Raw genomic sequence first — 14,929 nt, forward strand, 5'->3', positions numbered from 1 at the left:
CTCAATCCTATCATGGTANGGGAGAGAAAGAATCCCAGGCAGCCTCTCTGCTGCCAGCGCACAGCCCAACACAGGGCTTGATCTCAGCAATCGTGAGATCATCACCTGAGTCGACACCAAGAGTTGGGGGCTTAACTGACTGAGCCACCTAGGTTCTTTTATGTATGGGAGGTATTTTAATCTCCATTTTATTTAGTATTTTATCAGAATTTGGTCTTGACATCTGTTCTACTTCAGATATAGTTTATCAGCTTTTGTGACACTGTGTACTTTCATCTGCCTTTGTTTTACTTCCTATACTCTCCTCTTTGTCAGGCTAATCATTCTCAATCCTATCATGGTAGAAAGTATCAATTAGGGCACCTGGGTGGCCCAGTCAGTTGAGAGCCTAGCTCTTGATTGTGGCTCAGGTCGTGATCCCAGGGTCATGGGATTGAGGCCCACACTGGGCTCCACACTGAGCATGGAGCCTGCTTGGGATTTCTGTCTGTCTGTCTGTCTCTCTCTCTCTCTCTCTCTCTCAAGGAAGAATTTTTTTTTAAATTTTTTTTTTAAATGTTTTACTTATTTCTAGGAGAGAGAGAGAGAAAGAAAGNAAAAGAAGTCTCAATTAGATTTCTGGTAACTTTTGACAGTTTTACTAAAGGGAAAGGGACAGAAGCTTGACTGAGTTGATAATAATTAACACTTGGGGTCTCTGGGTGGTTCAGTCAGTTAAGCGCCTTACTTCAGCTCAGGTCATGAACTCTCCGTTTGTGAGTTCAAGCCCCACATTGGGCTCTGTGCTGACAGCTCAGAGCCTGGAGCCTACTTCGGATTCTGTGTCTCCCTCACTCTCTGCCCCTCTCCCACTCATGCTGTGTGTGTCTCTCTCTTTCTCAAAAATGAACATTGAAAAAATAAAAATAATTAACAGTTATTGGGGCACCTGGGTGTCTCGGTTAAGCTTCTGACTTTGGCTCAGGTCGTGATCTCGCAGTTTGGATCGTGAGTTGGAGCCCCTGTGTCAGGCTCTGAGCTGTGCAGCACAGAGCCTGCTTTGGATTCTATGTCTCCCTCTCCCTCTCTGCCTATCCCCCCCAACAAAGTAAATAAACATTTAAAAACTTAACATTTATTAAACAACAAGATACTATCCTAAGCTAGCATGCACATCATCATGCTCATATTTGTGTTCCCTCTCTCTCTCCCTCCAGTCCAACTTAGACACACACACCCACACCCACACCCACCCACACACCTCACTGCAATCATACAAGGTTGGTATTATTTTTATCCTCAATTTAAAGGAAAATGAAGTAACTGGTCCAACGTCTTAACAGTTAACAAGAGGCGGAGCCAGGAAAGGACCTGAGTCAAACTGCCTCCAGCCTCTGTTCTTCCACCAACTTCACTACACTGTCTCTCAAGATAAAGAACTTAATGCAAAGAGAGCATTTCCTCTAAACAGGCTTCAAATTTCCTTTAAAATGCTAACATGTTAAAATTTTAAAGATGAATATAATTTTAAATAGTACTTTAATTAGATATTATGTTGACTAGGCAGCAGTACTATCAGCATTACACCCTGCCCGTGTTCATACTGTACCCCTACCCACCCCGAAGCCGTTGGTGATGGGACACAGGAGGCTGGGTGGTTGTTTTGTCTCCCATCTGTCCATTCCTAGTGTAGATCTTGTCCTGTGTTACTTCTTTCCTACTTTGTGTGTTCTTGTAACTATTGACTTCACTGGAATAAGGCAAAGCTAAGAAGTAGAGCAGAGTCTTTGCAGGAAGAGAAATACTTCTAATGAAAGGATGGCTAATCTATGAAGACAGAAATGTGTGGGTGGGTGTGTGCACGCGCGTGTGTTTGTGCATGCACATGTGCGTGTGCACACATGTGTTTTACATTTCATATAAGTGTATCCAATAAGGAAACAATTGTGTCACTTTCCAAGTATTGGAACAAAGGCTTAGCAAGAAATAGAGGGAAGAATCAGATACATAAACTGAGATATAACTTGGAGCAGCTGTGGTAGGGGCCCCTTTCCTGGGGGTGAGAAAACTTGTACTTGACTCCCAACTTTCCTGTTTATAAATTCTTGAGCAAATCACATAACCTTTTAGAGCCAAACCCCAAATCCTGAACATGGATATAATGCAGCTTTCATTATAAAGTTTTATAAGGATTAAACAGTAACAGGTGTAAAAGTGCTACATAAACCAAAAGGTAAGCTTGTCAGCGTTGTTACAATGTGAGATATGTAAGTATATCTCAGGAGAATAAGTTTTATTTCCTTTAATTGTAGTCCAAGAAAAGAGAAGATACAGAAAGAAAAAGTGAGAAAACCATTTTTGAAGAACTACATTTTCATAAATAGACCACATATCTGTGTAATTAATCATTGTTGGTTATTTCACTTTTGTAAGAGCCAACATTAAATTATTTTAATTTCCTATGTTTATCTTTGTTTGACTTTCTCCAATTATTTTCCTTCCTTTGCTTCATATAAGTGATAAGCTTATGCATGTTTACTACACTCACGAGAAAGAGTTTCTAATTTGTTTAAATTGAGCTTTTATTCTGGACAATAAATTTGGGCCTCGATTTAAAAGGGAGCGAAAGAATCAGTTCTTTATTAAAGCACAAAAAAAATGTTTCTCTTTTTAGTGACCTCATTTTCCCTGCTAAGTGTTGTCTTTGCCTCATTAACAAGAGCTGGAGGAAATTTCTAATATCAGGTTCCTTTACTACTAAGGATCTAATCAGCTTTATCACTTCAACAGAGCCCTCACCTTGTAAGGCTCCTCTGTCCAGTCAGGGGAAACAAATCTCAGTAGCTTAATTACGGAAAGCTTGCTGGAGCAAATGCTCAGGTCAGATCTAATGCTTGGTGTCAGGTAGTCAACCAGGGCTTCCGAGAAGAAGGGAGCGATGGAAACCATACCAGATGTCAACTTCCACCCATTTAAGAGGCCAGGCTGGGAACAGAATGAACAGGCTCTTTTTGCATGGTGTTTTCACTCCACTTCATTACCTGAAATACTGAAGGTAATGATTCCAATCAATTTTTTGCTACTCTAGCAACATTCTTGGATTATTAACTAAATAAGTGAAGTAAGGTTGAATTAAAATAGAGGGGGGAAAAAGGCAAACACTGAAGAAAAAGGACTTTATCCTTTGTCAAACTGAATTAATGCAGAGAATGTGCCTCATATAACAGAAAGTTGAACTCAAAGTCAGAAAGCCTGTGATCAAATTGCCATCTCATGTAACCGAAGCAATTTATTTAACTGTGTCCTCCTGGCCTCATCTTGGCCATGCTTTTTACCTTTCTTATTTTTTCGCCATGCATACGTCTTTTTAAATCTAGACCTCCAAATTTCTAGGGTGCTGCACAACAAGCTTCCCTGTTCCCCCCTTGCCCCAGCAGAGGCCTAGGTCTGTGCTGAGCCAGAACCACGCCCTGACCCCAGAACTGGCAAACAATTCTCATGGGAAAGGAGATACGGCTGCAAATCATGGAATCACACTGGGAGACTCTCTCCTCCTAAAACTTGTGTTCATCGAGATGTCATTGTTTATACATATATCTGATATTTTTAAATTATGGTTATTGTAGCTCATCTGGCCCTTTTCTAATTTTTTTTTTCTTTTTGATGGGAGTGTTCCCCTGCCTGAAACCTCCTGATACTTCTCTTCTTTCCTTGATCAGTATGTGTGGATCATACCTTGTTGGCTTTCCTTCTGCTGCTGTAGTGTTGCCTTCCAGTTCAGTGGCCTTCTCCTCTTTATCGTCCTGGGCCATCTTATTCACTCATCATGTTCACTTTCAAATCTATAACTTACTTCCATGAGGATGACTTCTCAATCTAAAGTTTTATTATGAACCTATCTCTTATTTTTGAGATATGTTTGCCCTGTTATCCCCTCAGCCTTTACCTTATGTGCACCCAAGGCAAATCACATTTGAAATGTATTTAGTCATTTCTCCCTCAAATCTGTACCATTTTCTGTATCCCTAGTCCTGGCTAGGGATTCTGATAGCATCATTCACCTAGTGGTGCAAGCCTGGAGTCAGAATTGACCTATATTTCACCACAACTAACAAGGCAATAAGTTTTATTTTGTCTGTTTCCTTAGCATTGTTTTTATCTTGCCTTTTTCTTTGCATATCTCTATTTACGTGACTACTAGCATATTGCCTGAGCATTTCCAGTCTTGATTTATTTTAGTCCATCTTTTAACTTATAGGCACATATATGTTTCTATGTTTCTAATAGATCAAGTTGTTTACATATATTCCTACTTTAAACATCAGCTTCCATTACATTTCCTAAAATGTTTTGCAGAATACTCCAAAAATAATCTATGCATCTCTGTGGATAAGGGAGCCCATAGTCAAATATAATAGTGAAATGTGGCATGCTAAATATGGTTTCTCTTGAAAAGTCACACTACACATTATTTTTTAAGAGGCTACATAAAGTTTTTCTATTGGTTGTAACAACACAGCTCTATAACACAAACTTATATTTGAACATGGAAATGTTTTCGTTTAATATTTATTAATATGGGGTTGTGGACAGGATATACTCCTGATTTTAGTCCCATGGAATTCAAGGTCTTCGTGCCTAGCGCTCGAATCTCACCTCTTGCCTTTTCAACCATTGTAATCAATCAGATGACATTCATTTGGTTTTCCAAACACACAGACCTATTCTATTCCATTGTATATTGTTTCTTTTGCCTGGGATACTGCTAAGCTATCAAATGGCCTCTGTCTTCGAAAATTTAGCATTTAAAAGCTTAGATCATTTCACTGGTTAGCATACTGCTTGGTACATTGTAGGTGCTGAATGTATTTTAAATAAATAACACAAACAGAGAAAATCAATATGAGAAAATTTAGCTGCCTATTCATTCTGCCCAGATATTGCCCATTCAGGAATTCTAACACATAATAGCACTTGCTTAAAATAATTTTTTTAGGTAATTGACCTCAGTAATTTTTTTTTTTGTTTACCTGGACAATATTTGAGAAAAGTTACATTATAAGTTACATTTTGAATTCTTATAGGGTAAAACTCAAATTTAATTTTCATAAGTGTGCTATAGCTATTCTTCTGTTACTGTGACAATTCCTTAAAAATGATTGTTACTAAGGTTTTCTGTTTCTTCCTGACAGGTAATATTTGAAGCTGAAGTCTCGGGAGGGAGGAGTGGTTATATTGCCATTGATGACATCCAAGTACTGAGTTATCCTTGTGGTAGGTTGTGATTACGAATTGTATTCTTCTATGCCCTTTCAAGACTTGTCTTATATTGGCAGTGGCCGTTGACTGTTCATCACTTGGCTATATCTGTCTCTTTTGTTTTTACTCCTAGCCTTCTATTCAGTTTAAAAAGAACAATGAAGCATTTCTAGAATTTTCAAATCAAATATTTTTCAGAATTGTAACAAATTCTACACAGATGAAAGGATTCTTTAGCTATATAATTATGGAGAACAAATGCAAATGTAAATGAAATTCTAGATAGTACATGCTTCATCTTTTGGTTTTATTCATTTTTATGAGGGAGGGAAAGAGAGAGAGAGAGAAACTGAGAATCCCAAACAAGCTCAATCCTCTGCACACAGCCCGACGCAGGTCTCAATCCCGTGACCATGGGATCATGACCTGATGATCCCGTGACCATGGGATCATGAGCCCAAATCATGAGTCAGACACTCAACCCCCTGACCCATCCAGGCATCCCATCTTTTGGTTTTATTACAGTCTAGGAAGGTAAAGAAGAATGACAAATCAGAGCTCAATGGAAAGAAAACTAAAAGAGACCTTACTAACTTATGTGATATGCTCAGTTGAAAGTTGGAGTGAAGGGAAGAGAATAAATTACTTCACCTATTCCAAACTTCAGACAAAGCGTTAGTAATAAATACCTAGTTAATCCATATGAAATAACAAATAATAGAAAGCAAAGAAAACAAGGGACCCAGTTTACTAATACATGGTTTTGTTGTGTCTCTCAATGCACATTGGTTGATCTTCAGATGGTGTAACTAAATTTGTGTGTGCATCACATTTCCTGAAAGACAGTCATTACGTGCATTCAGTAGAGCCAGATATAAAACAGCTGGCATAAATTCAAACCTTACCTCTATCTCCCAACAGCGGCATTTTACAGTGCCCATGACTTCTAGAGGATCTGTTCAGTGATCCTCTTGGTCGAAATTTTCTCACCATTGTAAGCACTCTGCACAGGGTGGGGGTGGGGGACACCACGCCAGAGACCGAGGCTATGTTCCTGTTGAGTGCTTGGTAAACACCAGGTGCATCAGCCTCACCTACTGGGGGTGTCAGATTATGCGGCCCCTCCTTGGTTCTGATGCAGTAGGTCTGTTGGAAGGGGGGAGCTGGAAATGTTCATCTCTAATAATTTCCCAGGTGATGCTGCTGCTGCTGGCCTGGAGTTCACAATATGAGCCCGCGGTTCTAGTTCACATTCTAGCTCAAGCATTTCTTGATGCCTATACTAAGATGAGGTGCTGAAGAAAGAGGTAGCAGGCAAGGGTCTAACAATTTATTCCATGTAGTATATTCTAGGAAAAAGAAGAACAAAATCAGCTCACTTACAGTTCAAATTGGTTTGCTAAATTCTTTGAGCCCATTAGTACATGAGAATGGTGTTTCCATCCACTGTTCCTTTACACTTATTGAAAGAGAAATGCCAAAGAAAGGCTCTCAGGAGTAAACAATTAAAAACATAAATTGACAACAACAGTTTGATTGTTGGGCCTCTCGGAGCTTGTTTTTAGTCCCTGAGGCTTAACTTTTACTGTGGATATTTACTTTCAGTGGAAAACATGAATAGTCTTCATTTCTAAAAAGTAATCATAAAGGACACTAATTTGACAGCCATATAAGTCATGTAGGTTTTGACTAAAGTTACCACTTCTTGTGGGTCTGCTATGTCTTTGGGTAACTTCCGTATAGCTCTGTAACTTTCTTATAACTCTGAAGGCATAGGAAGTGGATTTAACAACAGTTATACTGAAGTTCTTTTGAGAGAAACAAAACCATTCCCTTGTTCTCTGAAGTACTAAAGAATTACAGCTTTTGAAGTGAAATGAAAAAGAGAGATCTAACTGCTTAAATTGTAAATTAATAGTTCAACGGCCATGTCTACATCAGTATGTTAGATATCATTGTATGTTTTCATTATACTTTTCTGTTATGCTCTGATTTATTTCTCTTTGATCTCTTTTGCTTTCTTTGACTTGTAACTGTTTTATTATCACCAATACGCAACATGCCAAGGCCTACCTTCAGCAGTAATTGTTGAGTGCTCTCTCTGGATACAACAGTGTTCTTGCAATTATGGGGCAATAAGTATTAGGGTGATGGAGTGGGGGGAAGAAGAATTGTGGGAAGGATTGTGTATATCAGCACAAAGAGAAAACTCAATTTTCTTCCATACCATATTGGTCTTGGTCAAAGGTTAAAAGTTTCACCACATTATTCTCTTGGGAAAAAAGAGCATGGCACGTTTTCTTCATGTGAAAAACGTAAATTTTTTTTCTGCCTTCGCAGATAAATCTCCTCATTTCCTCCGTCTGGGGGACGTGGAGGTCAACGCAGGGCAGAACGCTACATTTCAGTGTATTGCTACAGGGAGAGATGCCGTGCACAACAAGTTATGGCTGCAGGTAAGGCCAAGTTGGCAGCTGAGCTAATGGGTACACTTGATGTTTAAGAAATCACAAGAGTACTGTCTGTGGTATCATTCTTGTGTGTCTCTGAGAGAGAGACAGACAGAGACAGAGACAGAGAGAAAAAGAGAGGTATTGAGAGAGAGAATGGGGGAGAACCTGAAACAAGTTGTCTTGTGTAGGTTTTGATGTGGGAAACAAAGGCAGAAGAAAAAAATTAAATTTCCTTACAACTTGTGGCCCATTTATAAGTCCTTGAGACAGGCAGTGTGGCATTCCTCTGAGAGCCCAGGCTACCTCTATGTGGATACTTTAATATATAAAAATTCCTTTGGAAGCTTCCTTCATCGCTACCCCCCAAGATAGATATTGGCAATCATACTCCAAGCTTATGGCCCCTTGGTCGACATTGGAAGGGTCTCAGGGCTGAGGGTTTACTAGACAGCAATAAATGACCTTTTCCTAATGATAGCTGACAATAGTGAGCCCCTCAAGGTCCTGGAGACCTTGTTTCCAAATTACCTTGGAGGCTTACACTATCCTTAACCCCCTCCCAACGTCAAGGTATATATTCAGTCACCTATCACAGCCCCAGTGCAGCTCTTTCTGCTCAGGGATCCTATTTCTGTGCTTTAATAAAATTACCTTTATGCACCAAAGACGTCTCCTCCAAACCCAAACTCTTCAAACCACATCAGGTTTGATTTAATTGACCGTAGACTCATTTCAGATATTTCCATTGTTGGAATATGAATAAATATGTAACAGTATATAGTCAGTAAGAATTGAGGTTCATTTCTAGTGAAAACTAATGTTTCTCTAATGTTATGTATAACTGTAAAAACAATTTTTTTCTAAATCCATTCAAAGTAGGAAAAAAATGAAAATTTCCTCATTTAATATTTTGAAAAATCCATATAAGAGCATAGTAGTTAAGGGGTGCCTGGGTGGCTCAGTCAGTTAAGCGTCCGACTTCGGCTCAGGTCATGATCTCGTGGTTTGTGGGTTCGAGCCCCGTGTTGGGCTCAGTGCTGACAGGTAGCACAGAGCCTGGAGCCTTTTTCAGATTCTGTGTCTCCCTCTCTCTCTGACCCTCCCCTGCTCATGCTGTCTCTCTCTCTCTCTCTCTCTCTCTCTCAGAAAGAAATAAAATATTAAAAAATAAAAAGAGCATAGTACTTAAGTTGGAACAGTCATATTCTGATAAATTTCTTAGAAATATTTTAAGAAAACTTTGAAAACACTTCTGGAAATGTGAATTTGGAAGAGAGCCAATTAAATTTTTTTTCTGAACTTTTGTGTATAAGGGTTAATCACTGACCTGCAGTCAAGACGTTTGCTTTGCACATATTAAACCCTCAGTAAATATTTAATGAATTACAATTTGGCATAATGTTGGAGAAATGTAAATGGTACATAGAAAGCGCTTTGAAAAAATCAGAGAGAAAACAATAGAGTAAGGAATGGGCCTTGCCTTCAGAGAATATCTGTCAATCCTGGAGCAGTGGTGGGGTGAAGGGAGGGAGGGGCACGGAGGGCTAAGAGCAGCTCTAAAGTCAGGAGTCTGGTCCTAAGAAAGATGGATGCTGAGCTAAATATTTGAAGCTAGAATGTAAGTGATAATATCCTCTGAGCACCTTTATTATTATTTTTGTGCTATTTGTATCAGGATGAAGGACGAGATTTAAGTAGTTAGAATAAATTCCTGAGAACGACTTGAATATAGACATCAGCATTTATTTTACCATACTTACCGTATTTTTAGAGAAGTAAAATTAGCACTGAGGATAATCATTAAGTTGAAGGAGGGTGGGGTCATGATGTAATAAATGAATATTGAAATCATATCTGGTATCATATTGTACTAGATGTTATACGTTAGTTATTTCATCAAATTCTCACATACACTTGGATGTTAAACAGATGTACTCATCTAAATCTAATTATTACTACTTTTATAATTCACTTGATTTGCTGATATCAGGATATCATCCTAAATATGTGTAAAGGAAATGAAGCCCCTACTTTTTTCCCCTGTGATTATGCTAATTTCCCTTATAGGTATTGAAATATAAGATAATTCTTTCTGGAGAGAGTATTGTATAATGTGCAGCCTGTTTTATCAGCTGAACATCGAGTCAGAATTCCTCTTTCTCTCAGCCTAAATAATTAATTTAAAAAATGTTTCTAGACATTTTTTCTAATTCGTTTGCTGTTTTCCTTCATTTAGGTGGAAACATTAGTTGGCATTTGACTTTAGTTGTGATCCATATAGTCTTGTCTTGGAGAACCAGACTCTGCAGTCTGCCCCCGGGTTTATGCCCCAGGATTTAATGTGACATTGAAATGAAAGGGTTTTGTGTGCTCAGACACCAGCTGCCCCGTGGCAACGAAGACTTTCTGGCTCTGCTGGTCTGAGTGGGTTGCAGTCAAAACACTGCTCATTTATTGTTTGCTTCCTACCTCCTAGATTGGCCCATTTCATTACGGTTGTAAAAAAATATTCCTCCTGCCATTTTATAAAGAAAGATGTGAGATAAAAATATTCTGTGAGACCTCTGCTTTCTTTTTCTCCACTTCTCTTTACATGTCTTAAGATGAATTTGTGTATTTCTCTTCTGTTTTGATACTGAGATTACCCAGTTCTGAGCAGTGTACATATTTACCTTATTCTTTTATTTTTTAAAAAATGTTTTAAAGTTTATTTATATTTGAGAAACATAGAAAGGTAGAACGCAAGTGAGAAAGGGACAGAGAGAGAGAGAGGGAGACACAGAATCTGAAGCAGGCTCCAGGCTCTGAGCTGTCAGCACAGAGCCTGACGCAGGGCTCAAACTCACAAACTGTGAAATCATGACCTGAGCCGAAGTCTAATGCTTAATGACTGAGCCACACCCAGGTGCCCCTACCTTATTCTTTTAAAAAGGTTTTCTACTTTTTCAGTAACACCACTTGAATTACCTTAAGTTGTTGTTGTAAATCATTGTTCCTCACATTTAAGAAGCATTGAAAACTACCAATTCGTGAGTCAAGGGATGTTTTCACATTAATTAGAATAATTAGAATAATAGTTATTATTCTGAATAATTAGACAAATTATATATAAATATATGGTGAGTCAATGAGAATGTTGCCAGTAACTTAAAAAAATTCATATTTCAGGTCACATGGGTGACTCAGTTGGTCAGAGTCCCACTTTGGCTCAGATCATGATCTCACCATTTGTGAATTCAAGCCCCAGCTCGGGCTTTGTTCTGACAGCTCAGAATCTGGAGCCTCCTTCAGATTCTGTGTCTCCCTCTCCCTCTCTGCCCCTCCCCTGCTCATACTCTGTCTCTTTCTCTCTCAGTAATAAATAAACATTTAAAAAATTCATATTTTGCTTAAAGGAGCAGAAATGTAACAGAACAGAAAGAATCTTGACTCTATAAGGAATCTGTAAGCCAACCCCATACAAATAAATGTCAAGTCGTGTTTCCTTGATGCAGAACAACTTCCAGAAAAGGGGCCCAACTCTTAATTTGAACCTTAATTCAAACACTTTAGCCCTTCCAACCCAGTTAATTGTGTGGGTGTAGAGAATTCATTGAATTATTCTGGGCTTCAAGTTCCTTATCTGTAAAAGGAGATGTGGATAGAAACTAAGGTCCTTTCCAGCCATAAAATGCTATACTAGATCTTTACTTTTTTTTTTTTTGATGGCCTGAGACAAGCCTTCATTACCTTTTTTGTTTGGTGGAAGAATGTGAAATTGTTTATGTTATTAGTTGTGTATGGGTAAAAATGGTCCCTTAAGTTAGGCATCATTATGAGCACAACTGCTTAACATATCTGCTGACAATACAGAGAACCAATAGAAAGCAACTAAAAACGAAAGGTCATTGCATCCTGTCACAAAAATAATGGAATAACAGAGTAGCTGTTATGTTTGTGATGGTAATTGTAATTAAAAAATGGTGACCGATTTTTATGTTTTCCAAGTCACTTACGTTATACGGTATTAAGCTTTAATTGGTAAATGTTTACATATAGGGTAAAAAAACACTCCCAAAAATAGAAAAGCAGCCAACTTTCTGCTTTAACCATACACAAACAAAACACTGCTTTAAACATAATGCCTGATAGCACATGACATTTAAAATAATTTATGTGTGGAAATGCATTTAAAAATAAATCTCTCATTTGTGTATTGTCATTAGCTTACAATTGATATGTCAATCATTTTTATTGTTTAAAATGACACACAAATTAGGTAAATTAAAAAACAGAGCACATAAAAGCGAGCACCTGAGTTAGCTGAGCTAATGTAGGATAATTCATAAGGCATTTCATAGTGGTCCTAGATGTATCTTTAGGGAGTGTTCTTTCCTATAAGTTCTTGGATTATATAATTACAGGGTCTTAGAATTAGGTCATTTACTCTAGACATTTAGAAAACAATGACAAAATACATTACCCAAAGTAACTTCCTTGTACAAGCTCAGTGAACTACTGATACATAAAACAATATGGATGACTGTTTTTAGAAGTCTATTTAGTGTCAACAGGCTACTGGTATGGTAAAATTATGAGGTTTTCTGGGCCATAGCTTAAAATAGTGTGTTATGAAGTTCATTTATGTTGGAAAAGGGACTTCAGTACTAAGACTTTAGTTGCTTGTAGAGAATTTCCAAATTTCTTTTCGATCATAAAACTCAATGAAGTAGCATGCATTCTAGATATAAGCACAACATTTGTTGTCAGTTACGAGTTGCGATTTTTCCCCCCAAGAACAGATGTTTTTTCAGTGCTTCCAACAAATTTTAGAACTATGCTATTTTGTGTTTTCAAGGAATCCCCAGTGGTAGAAAATTTGTGGATCATAACTTAAGGCTTATGGTAAAGCATTGGTTATAGGAAATAAGATCAGTAATGAAATTTTAATGTAGAATTTTATGCTGACATAAGATAATAAGAATAACTACTTATGTTTTTGAGAAGTGTCAGATAATTTTCTCATAGGAAAGAGAAGAATTAACTTACATTTTTGTAGGTTAAAGATTTTAGTCCCGTCCTTTCATTGCAGTGCTGACTGATATGAATAGTAAAGGAATGGTGGCAACAAGTGAATATTTTTGTAAAAAGCTAACATGTGATACACCAGTTCCACTTCTAAGTATTTATATAAGATAAATAAAGGCATGTGTTCACAAATTGACTCGTATAAGAATGTTTATAACAGCTTTATTCTTAATAACCAATAATAGTAAAGAACCCCAATGTCCATTAGCAGGGGAATGGATAAACACTGTGTGGTTCATTCAAGCAATGGAATGTTACTCAGCAGTAACAAACAATGAGTTACTGTTACATGCACCAGTATGGATAAATGTCAGCAATATTATGTTTTCAGAAAGGGGACAGACAGAAAAGAGTGCAAACTGTGTGATTACATTTATGTAGAGTTCCAGAAGAAACACAACTAGTTTATGGTGATAGAAATCAGAAGAGTATTTGACTGTGGGGGATGAGGGTGGACTGGATGTGGCCAGGGGGAAGATTTCTGAGGTAATGTTAATGTCATATTTATTTATTGGTGTGTTCAGTCTGTGGGTGCACATACATTTGTTAGATGTTAAGAACCGTCCTCAGTACCTCAATAAACCATGAATGAGGAAAAGTATGTGATACATCTTATCAAATAACCTAAGTCCTGGCAGTACTAATCAAGCCATAGGTGGCAAGAGCCTGCAAACATTAACCTGCATTTTTGTTCACCTTGTCCATTTGAAGTTATTTGATTAGATTCAGGAGTCATTCTTAATCATTAGTCTATGCTGAAATATGGAATAAAGCATGTTCTGTCTTCAGAACATGTTATACATTCTGAGGATGTAAAAGAATTGGAACAGGGTTGGACTATAACTTATGACTTAGTATTCTTCTCAGAAGGTCCGGTATCAGTGGACACCTACATGGCAAATCAAATAGAGCCCGCTGCTGGAACATCTGTCTGACCATATGCTTTGGCCTCAGGTTCAGTGTAGAAACTAAAATGCTAATGACTCCATCCATCATTACAGAGCTTGGCGGGCATGCTTCATTGGATTGGACAGAGAAATTCAACAGTGGAGTCACTGAAAGTAGAGAATTGTGTGGGTAGATTTGGTGACACCATTTGTTTTGGTGAATTGAAATGAGACTGTTTGATGTATGACTGATAATCCTATGCAGATTGCCATCAGAGCTGTGGCAATTGGGCCAGTCTGTCAGTAATTGCCCCAGGTACTGGCACTGTGCCCCTTCGGTGGGCCTGCCAAAGCAGGAAAGTCAGCCATCACTTTGCACTTGGTGAGGTTTGTCGCCGCGAATGTAGTATGATACAGCTGGTTTCTCAGCCAAAGGAAATGTCATTCCTTATGGAGCAATAGATAATTCAAGCAATGGATTGAGAGTCCTAACTGGAGAGTAAAATTAGTAAAACGAGATGCAAATTGTTCTTAAAGAAACAAACAAACAAACAAAAATAAATAAAAAAACAGCCAGAGAGAGGCTGGCCTCTTTTAGTACCAATTGTTGTCAGCTGAGAATCAATGAAAATGGCTGGTCTGAAACTTCTGGACACATAGTGTTTTGTCTATCCAGGGAAATGCCATGGTCTTACTCCTATACTGCACGTGAATATCATCATGCACACAATGGAAATCAGAAGCATGAGTTTTTTAAAAAATGACTTAATTTGAAAGTATAAAATTTCAGCTGATGAAACGTATCATTACACAATTTCAAAGCCACACAGTCATTGTTCACAGAGCTCCCTCTGATGCCTCCATGCTGTGGTATTTTTCCATGCTTATGCCTGGATGTTTGTAGCATATTTCATTTCCACAAGAGATTTTACTATCCCTGATACTATTTCTTTCTGAGGAAAAAAGTCTGGTAATTTTGGATTTATTATAATGAAGGGAAATTCTTGGAAGGAATTGGTCCATGCCTAGAAAGATGGAGTTTATGGTGGGCAATTCACTGAAAAATAATTTGAGAGGACTATTTCAAAGCCTAATTGACTAAACATGTAATTTGTGACCAGCTTACATTGAGTACCATGGAAAGAAAAGAAAAATAAATAAAAAGGATGAGGTATAGTGAAAATTGCCTTACCGTCTGAACTTGCTGGAAGTCCTCACATTGTCTAGGTCATTGGCTTTAAGACTAGCTGACACACATCTAAAATATTAGAATAACAAAAGGTA

General features: G+C 38.0%; 1 protein-coding gene across 3 annotated transcripts in view; it reads left to right on the forward strand.

Annotated features, from left to right (window-relative positions):
- The window catches only part of PTPRK (protein tyrosine phosphatase receptor type K), a 421,190-nt gene that overhangs the window by 144,315 nt on the left and 261,946 nt on the right, over positions 1-14,929 (forward strand). For all 3 annotated transcript variants that reach the window (XM_077769421.1, XM_077769423.1, XM_077769422.1), the window contains exons 3-4: positions 5,172-5,253; positions 7,579-7,694. In XM_077769421.1, coding sequence (XP_077625547.1) covers positions 5,172-5,253; positions 7,579-7,694 — 198 coding nt within the window. The remainder of the gene's footprint in view (positions 1-5,171; positions 5,254-7,578; positions 7,695-14,929) is intronic.

The sequence above is a fragment of the Crocuta crocuta genome, unplaced genomic scaffold, assembly GCF_008692635.1.
Source record: "Crocuta crocuta isolate KB4526 unplaced genomic scaffold, BGI_CrCroc_1.0 scaffold646, whole genome shotgun sequence".
In the NCBI taxonomy this organism is placed as follows: Eukaryota; Metazoa; Chordata; class Mammalia; order Carnivora; family Hyaenidae; genus Crocuta; species Crocuta crocuta.